Source organism: Crocodylus siamensis, chromosome 5, assembly GCF_052110815.1.
Source record: "Crocodylus siamensis isolate JL-2025a chromosome 5, ASM5211081v1, whole genome shotgun sequence".
In the NCBI taxonomy this organism is placed as follows: domain Eukaryota; kingdom Metazoa; phylum Chordata; order Crocodylia; family Crocodylidae; genus Crocodylus; species Crocodylus siamensis.
Window position 1 is genome coordinate 4440989 of NC_143399.1, and position 23937 is coordinate 4464925.

Below are 23937 nucleotides of genomic sequence, written 5' to 3' on the forward strand. Positions count from 1 at the left end.
TCACCGCCCAGTCATGCGATGAGTCCCACCACGTTTCTGTGATCCCCACTATGTCAGGGCTGGTGACAGCTAGGAGGAGGGCGAGTTCCTCCTGCTTCTTCCCCATACTTCGAGCATTCGTGTAGAGGCATTTGAGGCCTCCAACGGTTGTGCCCACTGACCCCCTAGTCTCAGCAATGCCCCGTCCCCCATCACTTACCTGTTTCTCCCTTTTGACCATTGGTCTGGGCTCGCTGGCTGTTGCTGGGCCTGGTAGTTCATCGTCTCCTCCGCCCTCATCTTCCCCCTCCCCCAACGCGCCTAGTTTAAAGCCCGCCGAAGGAGGTTCACCAACCTGGAAGAGAACACACGCTTACCTTTAGGGGAAAGGTGGAGCCCATCCCATCCCAGCATGTCTCTCATCACGATGTGCCGGTCATGGCTGAGGAAGCCAAAGCCCGCCTCGAAGCACCATTCCTGTAGCCTCCAGTTGGTCTCCACTATGCACATCTCGTGGCGTCTGCCTCGACCGCTCACTGGCAGGATGGAAGAGAAGACCGCCTGTGCGCCCATCTCCCTCAGCACGCCTCCCAGAGCATGGTAGTCCTCCATCAGGCGATCAGGGGCTCTCCTGGCCGCATCGTTAGTACCCACATGGACAAGGACCATGGGGTAATAATCGGTGGGCTGGATGATGGACTGGAGCATCCCCTTCACATCCTGAATCTTCGCTCCGGGCAGGCAGTAGACCTCACGTGCTGAGGGATCCTGACGACAGATGGGGCCCTCCGTACCTCTCAGGATGGAGTCACCAATCACGATGACGCGACGCTTCCTCCTCTTAGGCCTCTTGACTCCCGCCGCCCGCACAGGACATTGTGTGCGCAGAGTCTCCTCCCTGGTATCTTCCACTGCTCCCTCCTCCTCCAGGGCTGCCAGGGCCTCGTACCTGTTCTCCAGATGGACAGGAGGAACTGGTGCTGCAACATGGTTAATAGCCCTGGCACGGGAGACCGTCTGCCACTCAGCAGTGGAGGGCTCATCCCGGGCTGCCCTCTCCTCAGTCGTACCACCCTGCAGAGAAAGAAAATACCTATCAATTTCCTCCTCTGCCTCACGGATTCCCCTCAGCCTGCTAACCTCCTCCAGGAGCCCCCGCACCCGTTCCTCCAGGGTCCTAAGGCGGATACCTACAGGACAGGTGCAGGAGTCCCCAGTCCCTGCCCCCCCAGACCTTGCCGGGCAGTTCCCGCAGGCCAGGAGGTTGTAGGACGGCAGCCCCCCCGAGGGCTCCGTCTGGGTGGAGGCCTCGGACAAGCCCCGGGAAGGCTGCGCCCCCCGGGCAGGGGCCCTGGCAGCACTCCGTGTCGACACCATCGCAGGAGTTGCTGCCCTTACTAGCAGAGCAGGGGTCAGCCTCTGGGCCCCGCCTGCTCGAACGCCGCCGCAAAAGCCGGCGCGCTCTTACAGACCGCACCTGTTTGCACGCTCTGTTCGCGCGGCTCCCTACCGGCTCGGCTAAGAGGGACCCGGGGGGCTTCCCGTCCGGATCCGGCTCAGCTGCGCCAGCCCCTCAGTCCCTCAGCCCCACTTACCTTAGGGGGATCAGCTGCTGCTGCCCCCTCAGCTGCTCCGCTCGCCACCACCGCTGCTGCTGCTGCACTCTCCTCCGCTCCGGGTCCAGAAAGGAGGCATACGTGTGGGAAGGACACACATGCGCCTGTGTCCCTTTTCTCCCCACTGCTCCTGGCCTCCCAGCTCCACCCTTCTTAGCCAATCAGTGGCAAGGGACAGGTAGAGGCAGCTGCCATGTTGGCTCCTCCTCTTCATACTGACTGACAATTCCTTCCCCTCTCCCACTCCAATAGGCAGTGGGCTGGGTTGCAGTGGCCATGAGGACTGCTGGCTTCCACTGGGGAGCCAGCATTTATTTTTAGTAAGATATATATTTTTTTGATTTCACGGATTTCATGGACATTACCCAATTTTGCAGTTTCCAAAAATCTGGGAAATCACAAATTAAGTAGGTGCCTAATAATAAAAATACAAATACAAGTTGTTACAATGAGAGTTTGTGCAGTGTTACCTCATGACACTGCTCCAAATTTAACCCTGCTTTATTCAAAGTCAATGGTGGGCGATATGGTTCACTTGTATTGCTACATGTTCATGCAGAATAACAATTGCATTATAACAGCTGCTCAGCACTCCCTCTCTTTTAAAGCAGTTAAAATGGACATTTATCCATACTCCCAGACAACTGGCCAAGCACAAGAGACTGAAATTCAGAATGCATGTTACTAGAGTAGGGAGTTCCCTGCCCTGATTCTGTAAGTCCTATGGAAACCATTTACATGGTTTCATTGTCTCCACAAATTGGAAGCAACTCCAGGCCTGCTCCATTTTCAGATTCATGTGATCCTGCAGAATTGGATGGCATTGACATTCACTTTTGTGCAATGCAGATAAAGTGATCCGCGAAAGGAAGGAGGCCCTCAAAGACGGGCGAGTGCTAAGTAAGATCCTGAAGAAGAGATATCTGGATTTCCTGGATATTCTGCTCTGTGCCAAGGTGAGACTGTGACAGCAGCTTCTCTCTATACTTTTCCTCTGTGACCCATTACCTGGCTTTTCTGGGTGCAAATCATGCCCGGTGTCTTTTCCATATACTATATTTGGCTGTAAAATATACCAAGTCTTTAAAGAATCCATCATATTACATGGGCAGTGAAGGGCTGTCAAGAGAGTTATTAGAATGGAATTGAAGAACGGAGAGTTACTGAAGAGTGGAAATCCCTTCCCATAAAAAAGTCTTGTTTTTGAAAATGTTTGACGGCACGTTTGACAGCACCTCCCTCTGATAGGGAGGTCAGCTTGGGGGCAGTAGGAAAGCTAGGGGACCACCTGTGGGCTTCCACTGGGCTAGTCAGGTCGTGAGAAGCTGGATCAGAAAATCTGGAAAAGGGATGAGACAAGTGAGGTGATGAAACCCAGGCAGGCTTCCATTTAAAATGTTGATGGAGGCTGAGAAGCACGGTTACGGCACATTAATGTATGTTTAGACATGCCCGGTGAGCTATAACCATTCAGCACAGCTTAAGCAAGTCATGTAAGCGAAGCCACATTCGCACTGACTCTTCCCATAGTAAGCGAGTGCTACAAGAAGAATGATATTCCTGCCTTGAGCTCCCCAGTGCATGGGACCCTCAATCTATTGCAAAAGCTTTGCAATGACCTTTCACTGGTCATCAGACCATTTCCATGTGCTGGCATAAAGGATGGGTGAATGAATGGTCCAGCACTCTCTACACTGCTTCAAAACCACTGGAGGAATTTTTAACCCAAAAAGCGCATAGAATTGAGTCCCTATGATCCAGAAACAATGGGTCCTGTAAGTAGTCCTAGCTGCTGCACAAGTTTACGATTCCTTATATTCCTCCCAAGGCTGTTACCAGATTTACCTGTCACTTTGATAGAATTACAGAGACCCCAGAAACGTAGCCCTAATAAATGACACGCCCCAAGGTGCTGCTTGTGTTACCTGTGTTTCTATATGGAGCTTATATGGAGCCCTTCTGCAAGTCCTCACCCCCCAACAGAGCTATCTTGCAGGACTCAGTTTCAGTGGGGCTGGGTTCTTCCAGCCATCAAATCAGTGAAACGCATAAACACACATACACGCACAGATTAACAGGGCATGCCTAAGCCAGGCCGGGTTATTCAGCATTGACCAGCTAACACCCTCATATGCCTTGAACTCAACTCATCCCTTATTTCAGCAGAAAAATAATAAATGCAGTTTGTTAGCGTATATGTCGGAGCAGGCTGGGTCCGATTGGCACTTTCAGCCAATACCCTCATGCGCCTCAAAACTCAGCATGTCCCAATCTCTTGTCACAATGGTCCTAGTAGTAACTCTCTTGATGAGCAGACCCCAACATAGTTTTGGGCATTACAGGGATCTTTGGCTTAGGTACAAGAAGCTTTGATGCAGAGCAAATGGGGAGGTCAAGGGGAAGGAAGAGTAGCTGAGGTTCAGAGAGAGTATAGCAACCAGCTTGACCATAAAAGTTATTTATTGCCAGGTATATGGACTTACGATGATACCAGTAGTAATACCCATACAAGAGAGACAAATAAACCAGTTACAATTTTGCATAGTTTCAATTCGGTATTTGGGTAAGCATAGCTCAAGTTTGATTAGCAAAAGTCACGTTTAGAAAGCTGTGCCTGGAGTAAGAGAACAAAAGTCAGGCTCCTGGAGTCAGAGAGAGAGGGGGAGAGAGAGAGTTGGAGTCTCACCACTCAGCAAAGCTTGAACCAGCCGAGGTTTCCAGGTGTTTGTTGAAGGTGGTAGACAGGTAGAGACCTCAGCACAATCAATGGAGGGATCCAGGCAGAAAAAGTGGAGCTGGTTCAGCTTTTGGATCCAAGCACCAGGACAGAAACTTGAGCTTGGGTAGGGGGTTTTGTAGAGAGCTAACAATGGCTCAAGGGAGAACATGAGGTTTGTTTATGGGTAGACACTGGCTCATCTGCTGGATAATAGGAACTGATCACTCCTGGGTATGGGTGGCATTACTCCGAAGGAGCTCACAATACAGACAGGCAAATTCAGTGTTTTGGGTACCAATAAAGGAGTCATTACTACAATTGTTCAGATAAATGCTGAGCTGGGTGTGTGCAGATGTGGGTTGATTAGCATTTGGAGCACAGATCCCACATCATGCAGTGCTCACCTGCTTCTCTGGTCCCAGAGTCCAGAGAGATCCTTGCCTTGGACTCTCTGTTCTCCATTCTGGATGCTAACGAAGGTGCTTTCCTGTCCCATCTCCCATGTAAATGAGTTGTCATCTGGTTCCATCTTCAGTGTAAACAAGACCAGGGGAATTGCTTCACTCCTACCACCCTTGTCTGGAGGGCTTTAGGTGCATCTCCCACTGCATCTTCATAGTCTTTTGTAAGTCCTTCCTCTCATCAGTTCTTGTTCGGGCAGAGGTGGGGGGGAGGCGGGAGTCCTTTGTGAATCAATCAGGCTGCATACTGTGCCAGGGTTCCCCAAGAACACAGAGCTGAGAGGTAACAAGGGATCATCTGGCCTGATTATAAGGTCCCTATGTAAAGTGTTTGCTACTTAAGATCTGAACATAAGGGAACCTGACTGGTCTGTTCTGGAAGAGGCTGTAAACCCCTGACAGAGTCTTTGTTTGATCAGGATGAAAATGGAAATGGATTATCTGATGAGGACCTACGTGCTGAGGTGGACACGTTCATGTTTGCAGGTCATGATACCACAGCCAGTGGGATCTCCTGGCTCTTCTACTGCCTGGCCCTGCACCCAGAGCACCAGCAGAGATGCAGAGAAGAGATCCAGGAGATCCTGGGAGACCAGGATACTATTCAGTGGTGAGACCCACTTGTCCTTTTCCTTCCAACTCCTGCAACCCTGGCAAAAACTATTTTTCCCCCACAAAGTCATAATATTTCCACTAGCACTGCCCAACTGACGGATCTAGTCCAACCCCTGCTCACAGCAGGACTATCCCTAAGTATATCATCCCAGCCAAGGTTTTTTCCACTTATATGTTACATTAATGAGAGGCTTAAAGACCTTGAGCTGCTCAAGTTTTCAAATGTTGATAGAGATGACATGTCTATACTAGGTATAGTACTTTCATACAGAGGGAAAAAAACCCATGTGTGCTGAAGGGTCTTAAATCCAGTAGAAAGAGTCATAACCAGAACTGATGATGAGAAAGTGAATCCAGAGAAATTCAGAATTTAGGAAAGAGGAAAGATTTTTTTTTTTTTAAGACATTGAGTAACCACTTGACATTAAACCAAGGTTAACCATGGATTTCGCTTCTCTTCTGGATGTCTTCTTGGAAAATTTTGGTTTATTACAAAGGAAACTGAGTCAATAGAATTGGTCCATACTACACAATGCCACTCAAGAATTTTTTTTTTTTACTGACAATCTGAAAACTTTTTACTGACACGTGCTTTCACTGTCAATAAAGAAATATATATATATTGGGTTAGCAACCCTACTTGACTGCAACAGTGGCTTTACATCTTGGGGATCCCATATGCATCTCCACATTCTGATAGCCTCAACTACACCTGGCACCATGCTACCTCCTATAGCCCACCCTACAAACCTCACCCCACTGGCTGTACATCTCCTATTTGGCATAGACCCTTCCATACACCTCCCACCTACCCCCCGCAACCTCCCACCCACACAACTCAGTCTCTGTCCTGCCTGGCCCCGGGTCTTGAGGTCCTGAATGCCTTTGGGGTGAGCACTGAACAGGCAGGTGCTGACTGGGATACTCAGGCAGCACTTGCTAGCATGGGAGGGGAGAAGGAACCAAAAAGCCCACACAAGCTGCAGGGCTGTAAGCAGTGGTCACATTTTGGGCCTTGTTACATGGGGATTTTGGGAAGCTCCTGGAGCTCTTAACATCTGGATTCTCTGCATATTAACACCTGAAACTAGGTTTAAGCACTTGTTAGGCAGGTCAAAGTTACACCCGGGGCAGGGTTCTCTCTAATCCATGTTACCCAGCTCATTTACACTAAGGTGTAGCCACTCCACAGCACCATTTTTTTAATGGATCGCACAGAATAGTGTTTTTAGTTTCTTTTTTCTGGACTACCCATAAATTTATGGACACCTGGGCGACCTTGCCTGTGGTATATAGGATCCATTATGCCTTCACAGTTCATAAAGCTACACAACATTAGAGTCGGAGCAGTAGCAAACGTTGCTTAACTGTGTTTATTCTAAATGTAAAGAAGAGTGGGGAGAGGAGCAGGACAAAACATGCCCACCCCAGCCCTTTGCTAAAACCAGAGGAACAACTCTCCCCCCACTACCTGGTTAGAATATGTAGTGCCTCCTTCCAACTTCCACCCTCACATTGCATGAATCCTTTTCCGACGTGCTCATCATTCTCATTTTACGGCCAACAATTTCCCAGATCACAGCTCTGACTTCAGCCTCTTCAGAAAATTGGACCAATGGCTTTGTAGCCACATCCAGTTCTCCCTATGTTCTGCCTTTGGTTTCTTCCAGGGACGATCTTGGGAAAATGACTTACAGTACTATGTGCATCAAGGAGAGCCTTCGTCTTTTCCCTGCAGCGCCAGCAACAATCCGAGAACTCACTTCACCTCTTCTGTTTGATGATGGACGTACCTTACCAAAAGGTTTTCTATGCCTGTGTCCCCCTTCCACTGTACAAAGGGTGCAGGGGGGCATGTGCATCAGTGGTGGTGAAACATCTGTATTTTGCCTTTACCTCCCTACATACCATTCTTTTGGGTTTTTATATACAAAATAAGTTTGGAGCAAAAGGGGCTGTTTCTAACCATAAAAAGCAATGTTTTAAACTATCAGGAGCAATTTCCTGATAATCCAGTCTATGGGTCATCTCACAGACCTGAAAGAAAATGGCTAAGTACCATAATACAGGATTTATTTAAGACCAGGCCAAACAATATAATGGGGAAAGGGAAAACTCTACAGCAATACAGATTTATTTTGTACCTTAGTCAGTAGTACTATTTGCTGGGCCTGTGTGAAGTGGCTAGTATTCACTTTGGATTCAGATTTGGCCGAATCCGGGGACAGGGATTTGATTTTGGTAATTTGAATCAATGTCCTGAATCGGTTCGGCTGAATCTGGTTTGGAGATTCAGCTGCTGCCAAATCAGCTGAATCTCTGAATCGCACAGGCCCCATCCCCGACCCCCTCTCAATGGCTGCCTTACCCACCCCAGCTCCTAGCTATTTGAAAAAAACAGCCTGCACTCACTGGCTGCTGCCGGGGGAGAGGGTGATCCCCACTGCCCCCAATGCCCCATGCCACATAGGAGGCTCCATCACGGGCCCCTTGACCCCACCTGCTGTCCCAGCCCTGCCCTGCCATGGCTGCCCTGCCCACCCCAGATCCCAGCCCTAAAAAAAAAACAACAAACAAAAACCCAACTCACCAGCTGCTGCCCCATGGGGGAGGCGGATGGCAATCCTCACTACCCACTACTGCCCCGTGCTGCATAGGCAGCTCTGCCACAAGCTCCCAGAAGCCCCGAGGCTGCTGCAGCAGCCAGTCAGTGTTGATTTTGGATTTTTTTTCTTAAAAGGTTGGAGCTGGGGCAGGCGGGGAAGCCATGGGGAGGGAGAGTGGGGGGGGTCAGGGGTCTTGTGGCAGAGCCCCCGCACAGTGGGGGGCAGCGGGGATCACCCCCCTCACCAGGCATCAGCAGGCTTTTTTTTTTTAAAAGGGCCAGAAGATGAGATGGGAAGGGCAGCCATCGGTGGGGGGCGCTAGGACAGCAGGTGGGGATCAGGGAATGCTCAGGGGGGCTGGGGAAACAGGCAGGGGATGGGGCCTGGCAGAGGTCCTCCCATGGTCCTCTCCCCCCTATACTTACCAGCTCAGAATCTGGGTCTAGCTCCCTGTTGCAGAGGACGGGGACCAAAATGCTCTGGATCTGTCCTGAATTTATTTGGAGAGCTTCAAATACATTCAGACCTTTTAACTGGTCCCCTGATTCAGTTGGGATTTGGAGATTCGGCAACCAAATTGGGCCCAATTCCTCCGAATCAAATCAGCACCTTGAAGCTTTGCAGAGCCCTACTGTTTGCCTTTCAACAATTATGATGCTTTTCCCCCACATTTTTCCTTCGGCTTCTCTTGCCAGTCCTCAGAAAGTCAAAATTTAGATTGTGATAGAAAATTCTTTGCAAAAGGAGTCTTTCAAGCCATTTCATCATCACCGAGGTGTTTATTGAGAGGTGTTGAGGTGTTTAAGGTTCCACCAGGAAAATCTCATAGCTCTGTGAATAAATAAGAATAGTTAAGGAAGAGATTGTCTGCTAAACTAGTTCTTTAAGCATCCACAACAGTAGATGGGCAGGGCCCCATACTGCAGAATGATATTCCCATTAGATAGGCTGCAGTACTGTAGGGAAGGGCCTGGGGGGTAATAGTGGACCATAAACTGAACACAAACCAACAGTGTGCTCTTGTTTAAAAAATGAACCAACCACATATTGGGTTGTATTAACAGGAGTGTCACTTGCAAATTAAGGGAAATGATTCAGTAACTCTATACAGCCATGAGGCCTCTCCTACAGAACAGTGTCCAGTTTGGGGCTCTATGAAAGATGTGGACATATTGGAAAGAGCAACACAAAAGATTAGAGGCCTGAGAAGCATGACTTAACAAAGAAAATCTTGAAGAGCTAGGGTTATTTAGTCTGGAAAAAGACAACTGAGGAGAGACTTAATAACAGTCTTATAAAAACCTGGAGGGTGATTATAGTGAGGATGGAGATGACCTTTTCTCTGTGGCTGTAGCGGACAGAAGAAGCAGCAAGGGTCAGCAGAGGAAATTAAGGTTGGAGATGAGGAGGTACTTTTTGACTGTGAGAGTGGTCAAGCACTGGACTATCTAGAGAAGTTGTGGAATATCCATCCTTGGAAATATTGGAGAACAGGTTGGGCAGACACTTGGAATGAACTTGCCTTGAGCAGGGACCTGGACTAGATGACCTAATGAGGTCCCTTCCAGCCCTCTTTTCCTATGATCAATGACCCTGTTTCTGTCTCTGATTTATAAACAGGATTTCTCGTCTTCATGAATATTTACAGCCTTCATAGAAACCCCAGTGTCTGGGACAATCCAGAGGTAGTTCCTTTTATATGCTAATTGAGACTGAAAAGTATTGTTGATGCTGTGGTGATCAGGAAATATATTGAGAGGCAAGAGGCGTGAATAAGGGTTCTTTGTGCCCAAGTTTCCCCCAACTTCTCTCCCAACTAAACAGTTTGTCCAATAAAAATACTCCCTCCCAACCCCAAGAAAACCCAAACCCTATCCTCTTGACACTGCAAAGATACTTTTTGACATGGGCTTTCTATACCTTATGCATCCTCACTTGCTGGATGAATGGAAGATTCCCACATGCACTTGATACAGTGGGCCAGGCTCCCCCTCACTGCCTAGATGAACATGTTCAATAGAAGTATGTGGATTGCATGTTGCTAATTCTGCCAAAAGAAATCCAAGTTAAGGGGAAGTTTTAGGAAACTCCTGGAAATTGTCAGCATGGGGAGGGTCAGAGAACAGTAAATAATGATTAAGTGGGTAATTAAGAGCAAAGAGAACAAAAAGTATCTATACATAAGACCAAATCCTAAAGCTAAAATAGGATTTGGCTAATAGCTGCACCCCTCAGCTCTTACTATATTGTCTCAGACCACAGCCACGCGTGCCCATTTTAGTGAAGTTTGAAGATCTGCACATGCCATTTTTGTCCTAGAATCTGGGATCTAGGGGGCAATCTGCCGCCCCGACCCCTTAGCCCAGGAAGTCTGCTGCTTCCCGGGGGCCCATATCTGAGACATTGTGGAGAGGATCCTGCAGCTCCTCCGGCCCACAGACCAATACCCCATGCTCCTTATTCATGTGGGCACCAATGACATGGCTCGGAGCACCCCCAGCCAGGTCATGAGGCGCTACAGGGATTTGGGAGCGGGGCTTAGGGGTCTGGGAGCTCAGGTGGTGTTTTCCTTGATCCTCCCAGTCTCAGGCTATGGGCTGAGGAGGGAGAGGAGGATCCACGCGGTGAACCAAAGACTGCGACGCTGGTGTTATCGGGAAGGCTTTGGCTTCCATGACCACAGCCCACTCTTTGGAGAGAGAGGCAGCGAGCTGCTGGGAAGAGATGGCCTCCACCTCTCTCCCCCGGGGAGGAGGCTCTTCTCAGCCAGGCTGGCTGACCTGCTCCACCGGGCTTTAAACTAAGCCCGCTGGGGGATGGGGGGACTACTGCCCCTGCTGGCCCACTGAACGGCCCTTGCAAAGCCAGCAGACCAAGGCACTTAAGGGGGCACTTAAGGGAGCTCACCCCTGCCTCAGCCCTGGCACAATCTGTGGGCAAGGCAAGAGCCCCCAAGGGCACACTTGCCTGCCTGTACATCATCAGCGACTTGGACGAGGGGGTGAAATGTACTCTGTCCAAGTTTGCAGATGACACTAAGCTATGGGGCGAAGTGGACACGCCGGAGGGCAGGGAACAGCTGCAAGCAGACCTGGACAGGTTAGACAAGTGGGCAGAAAACAACAGAATGCAGTTCAACAAGGAGAAATGCAAAGTGCTGCATCTAGGGAGGAAAAATGTCCAGCACACCTACAGCCTAGGAAATGACCTGCTGGGTGGCACGGAAGTGGAAAGGGATCTTGGAGTCCTAGTGGACTCCAAGATGAACATGAGTCGGCAGTGTGACAAAACCATCAGAAAAGCCAATGGCACTTTATCGTGCATCAGCAGATGCATGACAAATAGGTCCAAGGAGGTGATACTTCCCCTCTATCGGGCGCTGGTCAGACCGCAGCTGGAGTACTGCGTGCAATTCTGGGCGCCGCACTTCAAGAAGGATGCGGATAATCTGGAGAGGGTCCAGAGAAGGGCCACTCGTATGGTTAAGGGCCTGCAGGCCAAGCCCTACGAGGAGAGACTAGAGAAACTGGACCTTTTCAGCCTCCGCAAGAAAAGGTTGAGAGGCGACCTGGTGGCTGCCTAGAAGTTCATCAGGGGGGCACAGAAGGGAATTGGTGAGTATTTATTCACCAAGGTGCCCCCGGGGGTTACAAGAAATAATGGCCACAAGCTAGAGGAGAGCAGATTTAGATTGGATATTAGGAGGAACTTCTTCACAGCTCGAGTGGCCAAGGTCTGGAACGGGCTCCCAAGGGAGGTGGTGCTCTCCCCTACCCTGGGGGTATTCAAGAGAAGGTTGGATGTGTATCTAGCTGGGGTAATGTAGGCCCAGCACTCTATCCTGCTTATGCAGGGGGTCGGACTCGATGATCTATTGAGGTCCCTTCCGACCCTAGCATTATGAATCTATGAATCTATAATGCCAGGAGCCTGGGCAACAAGCAGGACGAGCTCGTCCTCCTGCTCAGTGCAAAGAAATATGATGTCATTGGGATAACGGAGACCTGGTGGGACTCCACCCATGACTGGACCACGGGTATAGAGGGCTATACCTTATACAGGAGGGATCGTGTTGACAAAAGGGGCGGGGGTGTAGCTCTCTATGTGAAGGAAAGCTACATGTCCCTGCAAGCTGATGTTGGCGACTGGCATGGACAGCTAGAGACCCTCAGGGTAAAAATTCGTGGGGAATTCGGCACAGGGGACACAACGGTGGGAGTCTACTACAGACCTCCCACCCAAAGTCCCGAGCTTGACCAGCAGTTCGCCCGGGAACTGACTGAGGCCGCTTGCTCCAGGACCTTGGTTGTCATGGGTGACTTCAATTACCCGGACATCTCGTGGGAAGATCACTCAGCTAAATCTGAGCGGGCGCAAAGCTTTCTCTCGTGCGTGGATGACCTCTACCTGACTCAAGAAGTCTACGGGCCAACGAGAGGCAAAGCGCTGCTTGACCTGGTACTGGCTATGGGGGACGACCTAATCAGCGACCTAATGATTGATGGGAAGTTGGGTGACAGCGACCACGAGCTGATCACCTTCACCATCCGCCGTAAAGCTGGCAAGTCAGTCAGCAACACAGAAGTCCTTGACTTCCGAAAAGCCGACTTTGACAAGCTCAAGAGGCTTGTCGGTCAGGCCCTCAGGGACCATGACCCCAGGGAGATGGGAGTTCAAGAAGGGTGGTTGCTTCTCAAGGAAGCGATCCTCAGTGCACAAGCCAAATCTATTCCAACACGGAGGAAAGGCAGCAAGAAGGCACAGCAGCCCCCCTGGCTCTCCAGGGACCTAGCGGACCTCCTGTGGCTAAAAAGGAAAGCCTACAAAGGATGGAGGACGGGATTCACCTCCAAGGAGGATTACTCCGTGCTGGTCCGGTCCTGCAGGGAGCAAACCAGGAAAGCCAAGGCTGCAACTGAACTCCAACTAGCTTCAAGCATCAAGGACAACAAAAAGTCCTTTTTCAGATATGTGGGGAGCCAGAGGAAAAGCAAGGGCAATGTTGGACCCCTGCTAAACCAGATGGGGCAACTGACGCCCAGGAAAAAGCCAACCTATTAAATAGGTACTTTGCGTCAGTCTTTCATCAGTCACATGGGATGCCCATGCCTGCTATGGGACAGGGAGATCCGGGTGAGGGGGATCCCCTACCCTCCATCAATGCTGACCTCGTGAAGGAACACCTTGAGAAGCTGGATACCTTCAAGTCAGCTGGCCCTGAACAACCTGCACCCCAGGGTACTCAAGGAGCTGGCGAGCGTCATAGCCCAGCCCCTGGCACGGATCTTTGAAAACTCCTGGCACTCTGGTGTAGTGCCCGAAGACTGGAAGAAGGCCAATGTGGTGCCGATCTTCAAGAAAGGGAGGAGAGTGGATCCGGCTAACTACAGGCCCATTAGCCTGACTTCTATCCTGGGGAAGATCTTAGAAAAGTTTATTAAGGAGGCCATCCTTGAGGGACTGGCCCAGGCTAACATCCTAAGGGACAGCCAGCATGGGTTTGTTGCGGGTAGGTCTTGTTTGACCAATCTCATTTCCTTCTATGACCAGGTGACCTATCACCTGGACAAGGGAGAAGAGATTGATGTCATATATCTTGACTTCAAAAAAGCTTTTGATCTGGTATCCCATGATCACCTCTTGGCCAAACTGGCCGGTTGTGGCCTTGGCTCCACCACGATCCGCTGGCTGGGAAATTGGCTTCGTGGTCGGACCCAGAGGGTTGTGATCGATGGCAGTCACTCATCGTGGTGCCCTGTGACCAGTGGGGTCCCTCAAGGCTCTGTCCTGGGACCCATACTGTTCAACATCTTCATTAATGATGTGGACATTGGAGTTAGGAGTGGACTGGCCAAGTTCACCGATGACACCAAACTTTGGGGCAAAGCATCCACGCCAGAAGATAGGCGGGTGATCCAGGCTGACCTGGACAAGCTCAGCAAATGGGCAGACGAGAACCTCATGGTGTTTAACACCAAAAAATGCAAGGTTCTCCACCTTGGGAGGAAAAACCTGCAGCACCCTTATAGGCTCGGCAGTGCTACGTTGGTTAGCACTACAGAAGAAAAAGACTTGGGGGTCATCATTGACCACAAGATGAACATGAGCCTGCAATGCGATGCTGCGGCTAGTAAAGCGACCAAAATGCTGGCGTGCATCCATAGATGCTTCTCGAGCAAATCCCGGGACGTCATTCTCCCCTTGTACTCAGCCTTGGTGAGGCCGCAGCTGGAGTACTGCGTCTAGTTTTGGGCTCCACAATTCAAAAAGGATGTGGAGAAGCTTGAGAGAGTCCAGAGGAGAGCCACGCGCATGATCAGAGGTCAGGAAAACAGATCTTACAATGACAGGCTGAGAGCCACGGGACTCTTTAGCCTGGAAAAGCGCAGGCTCAGGGGTGATCTGATGGCCACCTATAAGTTTATCAGGGGTGACCACCAGGATCTGGGGGAACGTCTGTTCACCAGAGAGCCCCAAGGGATGACGAAGTCGAACGGTCACAAACTCCTGCAAGACCGTTTCAGGCTGGACATCAGGAAGAATTTCTTTCCTGTCCGAGCCCCCAAGGTCTGGAACAGTCTGCCAGCGGAGGTGGTTCAAGCACCTACATTGAACACCTTCAAGAGCAAATTGGATGCTTATCTTGCTGGGATCCTATGACCCCAGCTGACTTCCTGCCCTTTGGGCAGGGGGCTGGACTCGATGATCTCCCGAGGTCCCTTCCAGCCCTAATGTCTATGAAATCTATGAAATCTATTTCCTCATAGGAGGTGCTAGGTCTGGAATGAAGACGGGACACAAATAGTGACTCAGAGTCATAAGGCAATGTGCTTCCATGGCTTGAGAAGGACTTTAAGCAAAGCACATAGCGTCGACATCATTGGGCCCTTTCATAGATAATTCAAAGTTGAGTCTGGGCCTTATCATAGTTTCATAGTTAGTACAGTCGGAAGGGACCTGAGCAGATCAAGTCCGGCCCCCTGCCATGGCAGGAAAGAGTACTGGGGTCAAACGACCCCAGCAAGGTGATTGTCTAGCCTTGTCTTCAAGAACCCCAGGGTAGGAGCCAGCAACACTTCAATGTCATGGAGGCTAGAATCTGGAGCCAACTTCCAAGCGAAGTGGCGCCTCCTGATGTCTAGTCTGAATTTACCCTCTGCCCGCTTGTGACTGTTATTTCTTGTCACTCCTAGTAGCTCTCAGGGGAACAGGGACTCCCCTAATGCCTGCTGGTCCCCTCTAACTAGTTTGTAACAGGTCACTAGATCCCCCCTCAGCCTTCTCTTGTGGAGGCTGAACATGTTTAGGTCCCGGCACCTCTCCTCATAGGGACTGCCCTGCTGCCCCTGATCATGCAAGTGGCCTCCTCTGGACCCTCTCCATGCTGTCCACATCCCTCCTGAAGTGCGGCGTCCAGACCTGGACGCAGTCCTCCAGCTGCGACCTGACCAGTGCCGCATAGAGGGGGGGGATCACCTCCCTGGACCTGCTCGAGATGCATCTGTGGATACAGGACAAGGTGCGGGTGGCCTTCCTGACTGTGTCCCCACACTGCCGGCCCATGTTCATCTTGGCATCAGTGATGACTCCAAGATCCTTTTCTGCCTCTGCACTGATGAGAAGGGAGTTCCCCAGCCTGTAGGTATGGTGCTGGCTCTTCCTCCCCAGGTGCAGCACTTTGCACTTGTCTGTGTTGAATCCCATCCTGTTCTTATCCGCCCACCCCTGTAACCTGTCTAGGTCCAATTGCAGCTTATTCCTCCCTTTTAGTGTGTCCACATCCCCCCACATCTTAGTATCTTCAGGAAATTTGAACAAGGTGCTTTTTAGCCCCTCGTCCAAGTCACTGATGATGTTGAGCAGGGTGGGCCCGAGGACCGAGCCCTGGGGGACTCCACTGCCCACGTCCCTCCAGGTCGAGAATGACCCATCCACCACCACTCTCTGGGTGCGGCCCTCCAGCCAGTTAGTGACCCTTTTGACTGTGTAGGTGTCGACACCACAGCCCCCAGTTTCTTAATGAGAACGGGGTGAGAGACAGTGTCGAAGGCCTCCTGAAAGTCCAGGAAGACGATGTCCACTGCTACCCCTGCGTCTAAGGATTTGGTGACCTGGTCATAGAAAGCCACCAGGTTGGTCTGACAGGACCTGCCTCTATGCTTAGGGGCAACGAACATGGGTTTATTAATCTCCCCTGTTGGCCCCTCATAAACACGTGCCAGAATAATTCTCTCAAAAAGCTTACCCAGGACTGAGGTAAGACTAACAGGCCTGTAGTTTCCCAGGTCCTCCTTCCTCCCTTTTTTGAAGATGGGAACCACGTTGGCCCTCTGCCAGTCCTCTGGCACCACACCAGAGCACCATGAGTGCTCATAAAGCTGTGCCAGGGGTCCTGCAATGACCTCAACCAATTCTCTCAGCACTCAGGGGTGGAGATCGTCTGGACCAGCTGATTTAAATACATCCAGTCCCTCCAGACGTTCCCTGACTAGATCCTCACTGACCCTTGACCTAGGTGCATTCCCCTGGGCCCTGAGGGGGCCCAGTGTGGGGGGGCTGATCCAATCCCTGCTCAGGAAAATGGAGGCAAAGAAGTCCTTAAATATGTTAGCTTTGTCATCTGGTGCGATGACCAGATTTCCTAGCATGTCTTGCAGGGGCCCCACGTTACCTGGTAACTTCTTTTTGCCCCCTATGTATTTAAAAAAGGGCTTCTTGTTGTCCTTGATCCGGGAAGCTAGTCCCAGTTCCATCTCCGCCTTAGCATCCCTAAGCACCTGCAGTATAGTCCTCCCTGGTGATGGCCTCTCCCTGCCATTGGGTGTGCGCCTCCCTTTTTGCTAGGAGACATTTCTGGATGCTTTTGGTGAGCCATGGGGGCTTTTGTGCCCTCCTGCTCCCTTTGATCCATGTTGGAATTACCTGCCTTTGAGTTTGGAGGATTGTCTCCTTAAGAAGCAACCACTCTTCTTGGACACCTGGCTCCCCTCCCCTCCAGGACCTCAATGCTTCCCCGACTATTCTCCTTAGCTCATTGAAGTCTGCCCTCCTGAAATCTAGGCCTGCTGCCATGCCGCAGGCCTTTGCCACCTTGCACTGGATGGTGAATCCCAGCAGGCGACGATCGCTGTCACCCAGGTGGTCGAGCACCCTCAGCCCCCTCACCAGGTCAGGACCCGTGGCCAGCACCAGGTCCAACAAGGCGTCTCCCCTGGTGGGACTGTGCACTTCCTGGGTTAGATGGAGGTCCTGCATTTGGGCTAGGAACCTATGTGAGCGGTCAGACCTGGCTGACTGCTCTTCCCAGCAGATGTCCGGGAAGTTCAGGTGACCCATGATGACCATGTCCTTTGACCTAACTACCTCTGTGAGCTGACAAGAATTCCTGGTCTAGCTCTTCCCCGTGGTTGGGGGGTCTGTAGTAGACCCCCACCGTTAAGTCTCTAGCCCCTCAACTGCCTTGTATCCTAACCCAGAGCACTTCCATGTGCCCCTCCTCTGACTCTGTGCTACTTGATGAGGATGTGTATTCCTCCTTAATGTAGAGTGCCACAGCCCCACTTTTCCTCCCTGTCCTGTCCCTCCTGTACCTATAGCCCTTGATATTCACCGCCCAGTCATGCAGTGGGTCCCACCACATTTCAGTGAGCCCCACTATGTCTGGGTTGGTGTCAGCTAGCAGGAGGGTAAGTTCTTCCTGCTTGTTTCCCATACTACGAGAGTTTGTGCAGAGGCATTTGAGGCCTCCTGTGGATGTGTGCACTGGCCCTCTAGTCTCAGCATTGCCCTGGCCCCTGTTGCTTACCTGGCTATATGTTCCACTCGTCAGTCTAGGCTGGGCTGTACTTGTGGGTGCTGCTTGGTTTAGTGGTCCAAGACTTCCTCCATCCTCTTCTTCCCCTTCCCCCAGTGGGAATAATTATCATCTAGGTGTGATTGTCAAGTGAGCCATGTTTTTGTAACAGACCTTCCTTACAATTCTTTACAGGTCTTTGACCCATCAAGGTTCTCACCAGAAAACGTGGGTAGTCGCCATCCCTATGCTTACATTCCTTTCTCCGCAGGACCCAGGTGGAGTATATCCTGGTGGATCAGTCATGGTATTTAATTAAAGTCTCTTCTCAAGGCAGTGACCACTGCTGCTATGTTGGGTCTGAAGTCAATGAGAGTTTGCTACTGATGTCAAGGAAGGCCAAGGTTCACAGTTTTGTCTTTCTGATGAGACCTGTTAAAATGGCCTCAATGTGAGCATGTTCTCAAGGCAGTCTCTTGTGGATCCAAGATGAGAGATGGACCTGACCCAGAACTCCAGATCCAAACCTGCTCAACCTTGAGAAACTCTTGGATCTGGGTCCCAACAAGTAACTCGGGCTCCTGTCTCTTCTGTTCCCAAGGAATCCCAACAGTCACCTCTAGGCAGCCTCAACATGGCCCCTTCTGTATGCAAGAGTCTTTCTAAAAGGCCTTGGTTCCTGAGTGTGAAACTCAGATTTTTACTCTACTCCTCTAGAAATTAAACACAGATACTGGGCTGATGATCATGCAAAATAAATCATCCTCCAGAGCTGTGGAAACCATGCCGGTACATGCAGGCTGAGAACAGACTCTCGGTAAAGTAACTGGAGGCAATAATCTGCAGCTGAAGCATATTTGTCCAGGCTGAGTCATAATAAAACAACAGGTGTTGCCTTTTTCTGCCTTCCTCAGCACAAGCCAGCACTTAGATTTACACCTATGTGGTAAAAACAGCAGAGACCTCTTCAATTTAGAGCAGTGACCTTCTGGCTGTCCTGCTCTGCAGACTATTTAACAGCCTAGATTTTGGCTCCTCTCGTGCCTGGGCTGTCTACTCCACAACTCATTTGGGATACAAAAAAATTCAGAATCACAAAGGTTTATCAGAATGATTTTCCCATGTTGTGACAGACCCAGCTAGCTACTCAGATGGCCTTCACTCTACATTTAGGTGCAGTGACTTCTCTTTATATGGCCCTCATGCTCTCCTTAGTAGTGTAGGAGGCGTCTGAGATGCTTCAGTCCTCAAAGGTGAACTAATTCTCCTTTCTTTCTGCTCAGGAACTGCATCGGACAGCAATTTGCCATGAATGAATTGAAAGTGACTCTTGCCATGACCTTGCTCCGCTTTGAGCTCTCAGCTGATCTGAACAAGCCCCCCATCCACATGCCTCTGCTCATCCTACGGTCAAAGAATGGGATCCACCTGTACCTCAAGAAAATTCACTGAAATACAGATCACTAGGGCAGGAGTAGGACACGTGATGATAAAGCTTGGCCTGATGTCATTTTGGAAAAAGTTGCTGGAACTAGATTTGTTTTTTTGAGGGTGTTACTCCAGTGGAAAATTGTCTTCCATTTTAATTTGGAATATATATATTATATATATATATTTGTAATCAAATATTCTGCAGAAACCCTTTTCAATAAATAATTTTCCTCCAACTTTATGGGAATGGAATAATTTCTTGGTTTGATTTTCTTTCTTTTTTTTTTCCCTGAAGTCAATGTTAAAATATTGCTCTTGAGGGAATATTGCAGTAAATGTGTTCCCCCTGTGTGCCAGGGGAGTGCTTCCATGTGGGACATTTGGGCACTGAGCACATGCAACCAAAAAATCTGCTTATGCATATTAGACACACACTTAACACATGAATACCACTAAGTGCCCTGATGTTAATTGCATTTAATCTCTACTCTTTGAAAGGAAGGTCAGGAAAGATTAAAGAACAATGCACAGTGACTATAAAAGGCTTCCCTCTTGATCTAGGTTGAGCTCATACACTTTAGTTGATTCATTCTGTGAGATCTGTAATGCCTATACCTATTAAACTTAAGTTAACTTAGTCTTTTTAATTTACTTATAGGTAACTATATACATACATAATTGATTGGCATAGTCAACAAGGCTCTCGGTCTCTATCCATGTCTTCATTCTACCTCCAGCCATTTGCTGCCCCATACAACACACTCTGATAACTTTGATCCCCACTTTAAAGTTCCTGTTATCACTATACATTAAGAAGAGCCCAAGACCCCAACCACATTTAAAAGCTGAGCTACGATACCCATCTTAAAGCACCTGATATTTTTGACTGATGCAATTATAAATGTTCTTAGGTGGGAATTCAGTTGTAATGGGGTAAAAAAGTGCATAAAAGCAGTGCAGAAATATCTATTCCAATGGGCAGCACCGTAACTATAAAGCTGCCAGTGTCCACACCTGCTCTTTGTTGCATAGGAAATGAACTGATAAGGAGGTCACTAAGTTGAGTAAGCAGCTACCTCTTTTTGCCAAAGCAGCAAGAATGGCAGTAGTAGTGTAGAGAAAGAGAGGGTGCATGATAACAATATGCAAGTCTGGGCATGTTTATGCATATAAGATTTTAGGAAAATACCCAATAATTACATAATTATATAAAGAGTCTGTAAATAGCCAGTAATAGCTGTAGTAAAGCGAATAAATATGAAAGTAACAAAAGGTATAAAAATTGTATAGGAACAAAGGGGCTTTGGGTCTACTGGACTATGCCCCTGAATGTCCCAGTGAGACTCTGGACTGTATGGCCAACAGGACAGGCAGCAAGACTCCTTTTGCAAGGTAACTATTGTATTTCTTAGGATGAAAGTGTGAGATATATGCTGAAGAAACCTATATTAGTGGAGTGGAAACTCCTGTCTCTTGAACATTATTTCTTCCTCTCAAGAACCCACTGGTTTCTCTGCTCCAAGGGTTTAGGGTAACAACATGGGTAGATCTAGGATTTTGAAAAGGGAAGAGGGTTCAGGTGGTGTGGTGCAACATCCTATTTAACACAAGAACCCTTTTTCCCAGGAGAGGGGCCCATCAGCATGCGAGATTAGCAGGAATCAGGTAAGTATAATGAGCAGAAACATGTATGGCAACCCTTGCATTTTTATTCCTCAGCAAGCAACGCGTACCCATGCTAGAAACATTGATCTCACAAAATGAGGACAACAGATCGCTGTTGCATTTGCTTGGATTCAATTTAAATGATAAAACCCTTTATCAGCTTGTTTTTATCTGAACTGCCACGAGATTACACAGGCAGGTCAGTGCTGCATAAATTAAACAGCGACTATTAAAATATCATTGCCATTTAAACCAATAAGTACTTTGTCCATAAATGCTTCAGGATTACATGGTGGATAACAGCTGCCACCTAGTGGGCAGAAAAACTACTCAAGAGTAACAAAATTGGGATCCTCTAGCTCCCAAGGAGACAACCTTCTGAGCCAGCCCACAGGCTGTCCAATGAACAGCTAGAAAACCAGGAATTACCTGTCTTCCCCTCCCCAGAAAACCCTCTAGCCCCTGGTAATCGATAAATTAGATCTCAGTACACTCTGTTACAACACCGAGAGCTGGAGGCTTCTCTTACGAAACAGGATCAGACGCATTGTAATGGTGGTGGGGCCAAGGAGGATGTTAAGGAGCTGCCCCTTAGTTTTTAATTAGAAAAATGATCACCTGGGGAGTAACTGTCCACATGTGATAAGGGGAAGACAGAAACAGGGGCTTGCTCGGAAGCCAGGGAGGCGGCAAAGAAGTGGAAAGTAGTGAAGCACAGCCGTGGGGGGAAGCCTTGTGGAAGAATGGAGTCTTTTCATGAGGAGGGTAAAAGAGACAGGCATCACTGAGGAACCCCAGTAGGGGACTGGATTTTAGGAGCCTGGCAGTAAGAAGCCCAGGGGTGAGCTGCTCGAATGGTCTTCATTTGCCCTACTAGACTAGCCAGGTCTACTGCTGGCTGGCGATAGCCCAACCCAGGCCTGGATGAGTTAGGGACAGCATACCTTTTCTCACCCAGAGGTGGCATACATTGTGTTAAGGTGAGAGCCAGATCTCCAGTTTGTTTTCTAACTGGTGGTTCGGGTTTGGGACTATCAGGGGTTGGTGGAGGTCCCAATACTGCCTGAGGGCATACAGGTGTACTGAGCCTACCTGGGGCTGGTAGCCCAGGACAGAGTGGGCTTTGACATGAAAGCAGGCTCATTTCCCAGGACAGGGCAGAGACAGGACCAGGGGCCCTGCTAGGCATGGCCAGACCTGGCTTTTTCACTAAGAGCAGGACAAGGACAGGGCCAGAAAGCACAACAGCCTAAGAGAGGCAAAGACAAGGGTCAGGGACCTAACAGCCAAGGAGGGGCAGAGACCAGGGCCAGACGCACAGCATGAGAGATACAGATGCCAGAGGTCCTGGACACTTACATATAAGAAAAACCAACCCAGATCAGTGGGCCAGGGATGAAGGCTTGCAGCCAGAGAAAAACAGCAGAGGTCGAAAGGACCGAGGCCCTGAAAAAGAAGTAGTTGTACAGTGACATCTTCAAGGCATGGGCTTACTATAAGGGCCAGTTGGAGCCACGTAATAATCCCTTAAGGAGCTGAGTAATGGGACCAAAGCTCAGAAGTAGATTAGATCTTTCTCAGGGATCCCAAGGGCAGCTTTCCTTCCTAAGTACTTATCTACATCAAGGCATGTCAGGCAAGGAGAAGGGAAGAGTGCTTAAGGGACTGAAGATACCGCAGAAGTAGTGGGACCACTGGAAGGGGGTGGGGGGGAGGCATCACGACCACTCTTGGAGGTCTTTGCCTAGTCCATATATGAGTTAGTACTAAGTAACCAACAACCAACATGACAGCTGGGCAAAATACAACAATGTCCTATAACTCAGGCAATTTTTCCCTGGTCATTTGATAACTTGGAGGTTTGGGTTTTACATGATGTTTTTCATATACCCTTCACATCTTACAGGTTCACATATGAATGGCATTCACTAGTTTAGCTCCAGAAGCTACTACAATGGAACTGTCCCATCTCACACCAGCTAGGGATCTTTGGGTCTGCAGGACTACACAATGACTCAAAGAGATGCTTTCTGGAAGTAAGCATAAGTGGAAGAAGAAAAGAGTGTTGTTTAAGCCAATGAACAATTTGGCCGCAAGAAAAAGAGGGTATTAAAACCTGTCATGAATATGCTAGGTTGGAAATTAAAAGGAAGCTTCTAACCATCATAGGGAGAATAGAACCAACAGCAGAGAAAACTTAACTAATTTCTAGATGCAGCTTGATATTCCAGTGAAAGAGATAATGTGATACAAGGAACATCTGCAATAGCAGGAGTTTGGATTCAAGGAGGGGATGGTCCCTTACCCAGTCCTGTGGAAATCTGTATTCTTCTGCATACACCGACCCACATATGTTATTAAGAGGCACAGTGAAGATAAAATATTTTCCCAGAAGAAACTGAGTAGCAGCAGCTAGGGAGCCAGACCTGCTGCTAGCCCTGCATGCTGGAGGGAGGAATACTTTCATGGAAGAATGGGATAGGGATGCTACAATAACCATCTAGGTACCCTGGATTTTTTCTCTATTGGCGTTCTCACCTTGTTCAGCAAGTTGGAGGCTGAGCAGCATTTATATAAGCCTTCTTTCAACAGTAACTCAAATCTTATATGCTTGGCTCAAGGTTCTATGATAGTTACAGCTAATCAAGTAATAAGCAACAGCCAAAAGCAATGGGGTGAAATGCCATCATGTTGAATAACTGTCAGCCAAGTTTCCATGGACATTTGGGAACTCCAAGGGTATGGGTTTAGTAGGACTTTTCATGTTACCTTCACGTTCTCAGATTCCCTATAGTAGAAAGGTATAAACTGGTAAAACTTCAACAAATGCCATGATGGGGCCGTGCTCTTTCATACTAACTGAAGGTCTCTACGTCTGTGGTCCTCTACAGTCACCCACAGAGATGGCATTAGGGTTGAAGCAGTAAGCACTGGGAAACAGAAGACTGGTGTAAGCTGGAAGAAGTACAGGTGGGTAGCACTGGCCAGAGGTGCATTTACAATGGAGATCAAAAGAAGGCTTCCCATCATCAGAAAAAAATCGATATTCTGG

The 23937-nt window shown here is 49.1% G+C and overlaps 1 protein-coding gene across 1 annotated transcript in view; it reads left to right on the forward strand.

The window, feature by feature from the left end:
- The window catches only part of LOC149863408 (cytochrome P450 4B1-like), a 38536-nt gene extending 19295 nt beyond the window's left edge, over nucleotides 1-19241 (forward strand). The window contains exons 7-12 of the mRNA XM_090048180.1: nucleotides 2445-2551; nucleotides 5195-5385; nucleotides 7061-7194; nucleotides 9617-9681; nucleotides 17985-18067; nucleotides 19073-19241. Of these exons, the coding sequence (XP_089904306.1) occupies nucleotides 2445-2551; nucleotides 5195-5385; nucleotides 7061-7194; nucleotides 9617-9681; nucleotides 17985-18067; nucleotides 19073-19241 (749 nt within the window). The remainder of the gene's footprint in view (nucleotides 1-2444; nucleotides 2552-5194; nucleotides 5386-7060; nucleotides 7195-9616; nucleotides 9682-17984; nucleotides 18068-19072) is intronic.
- Nucleotides 19242-23937: the final 4696 nt, after the last annotated feature.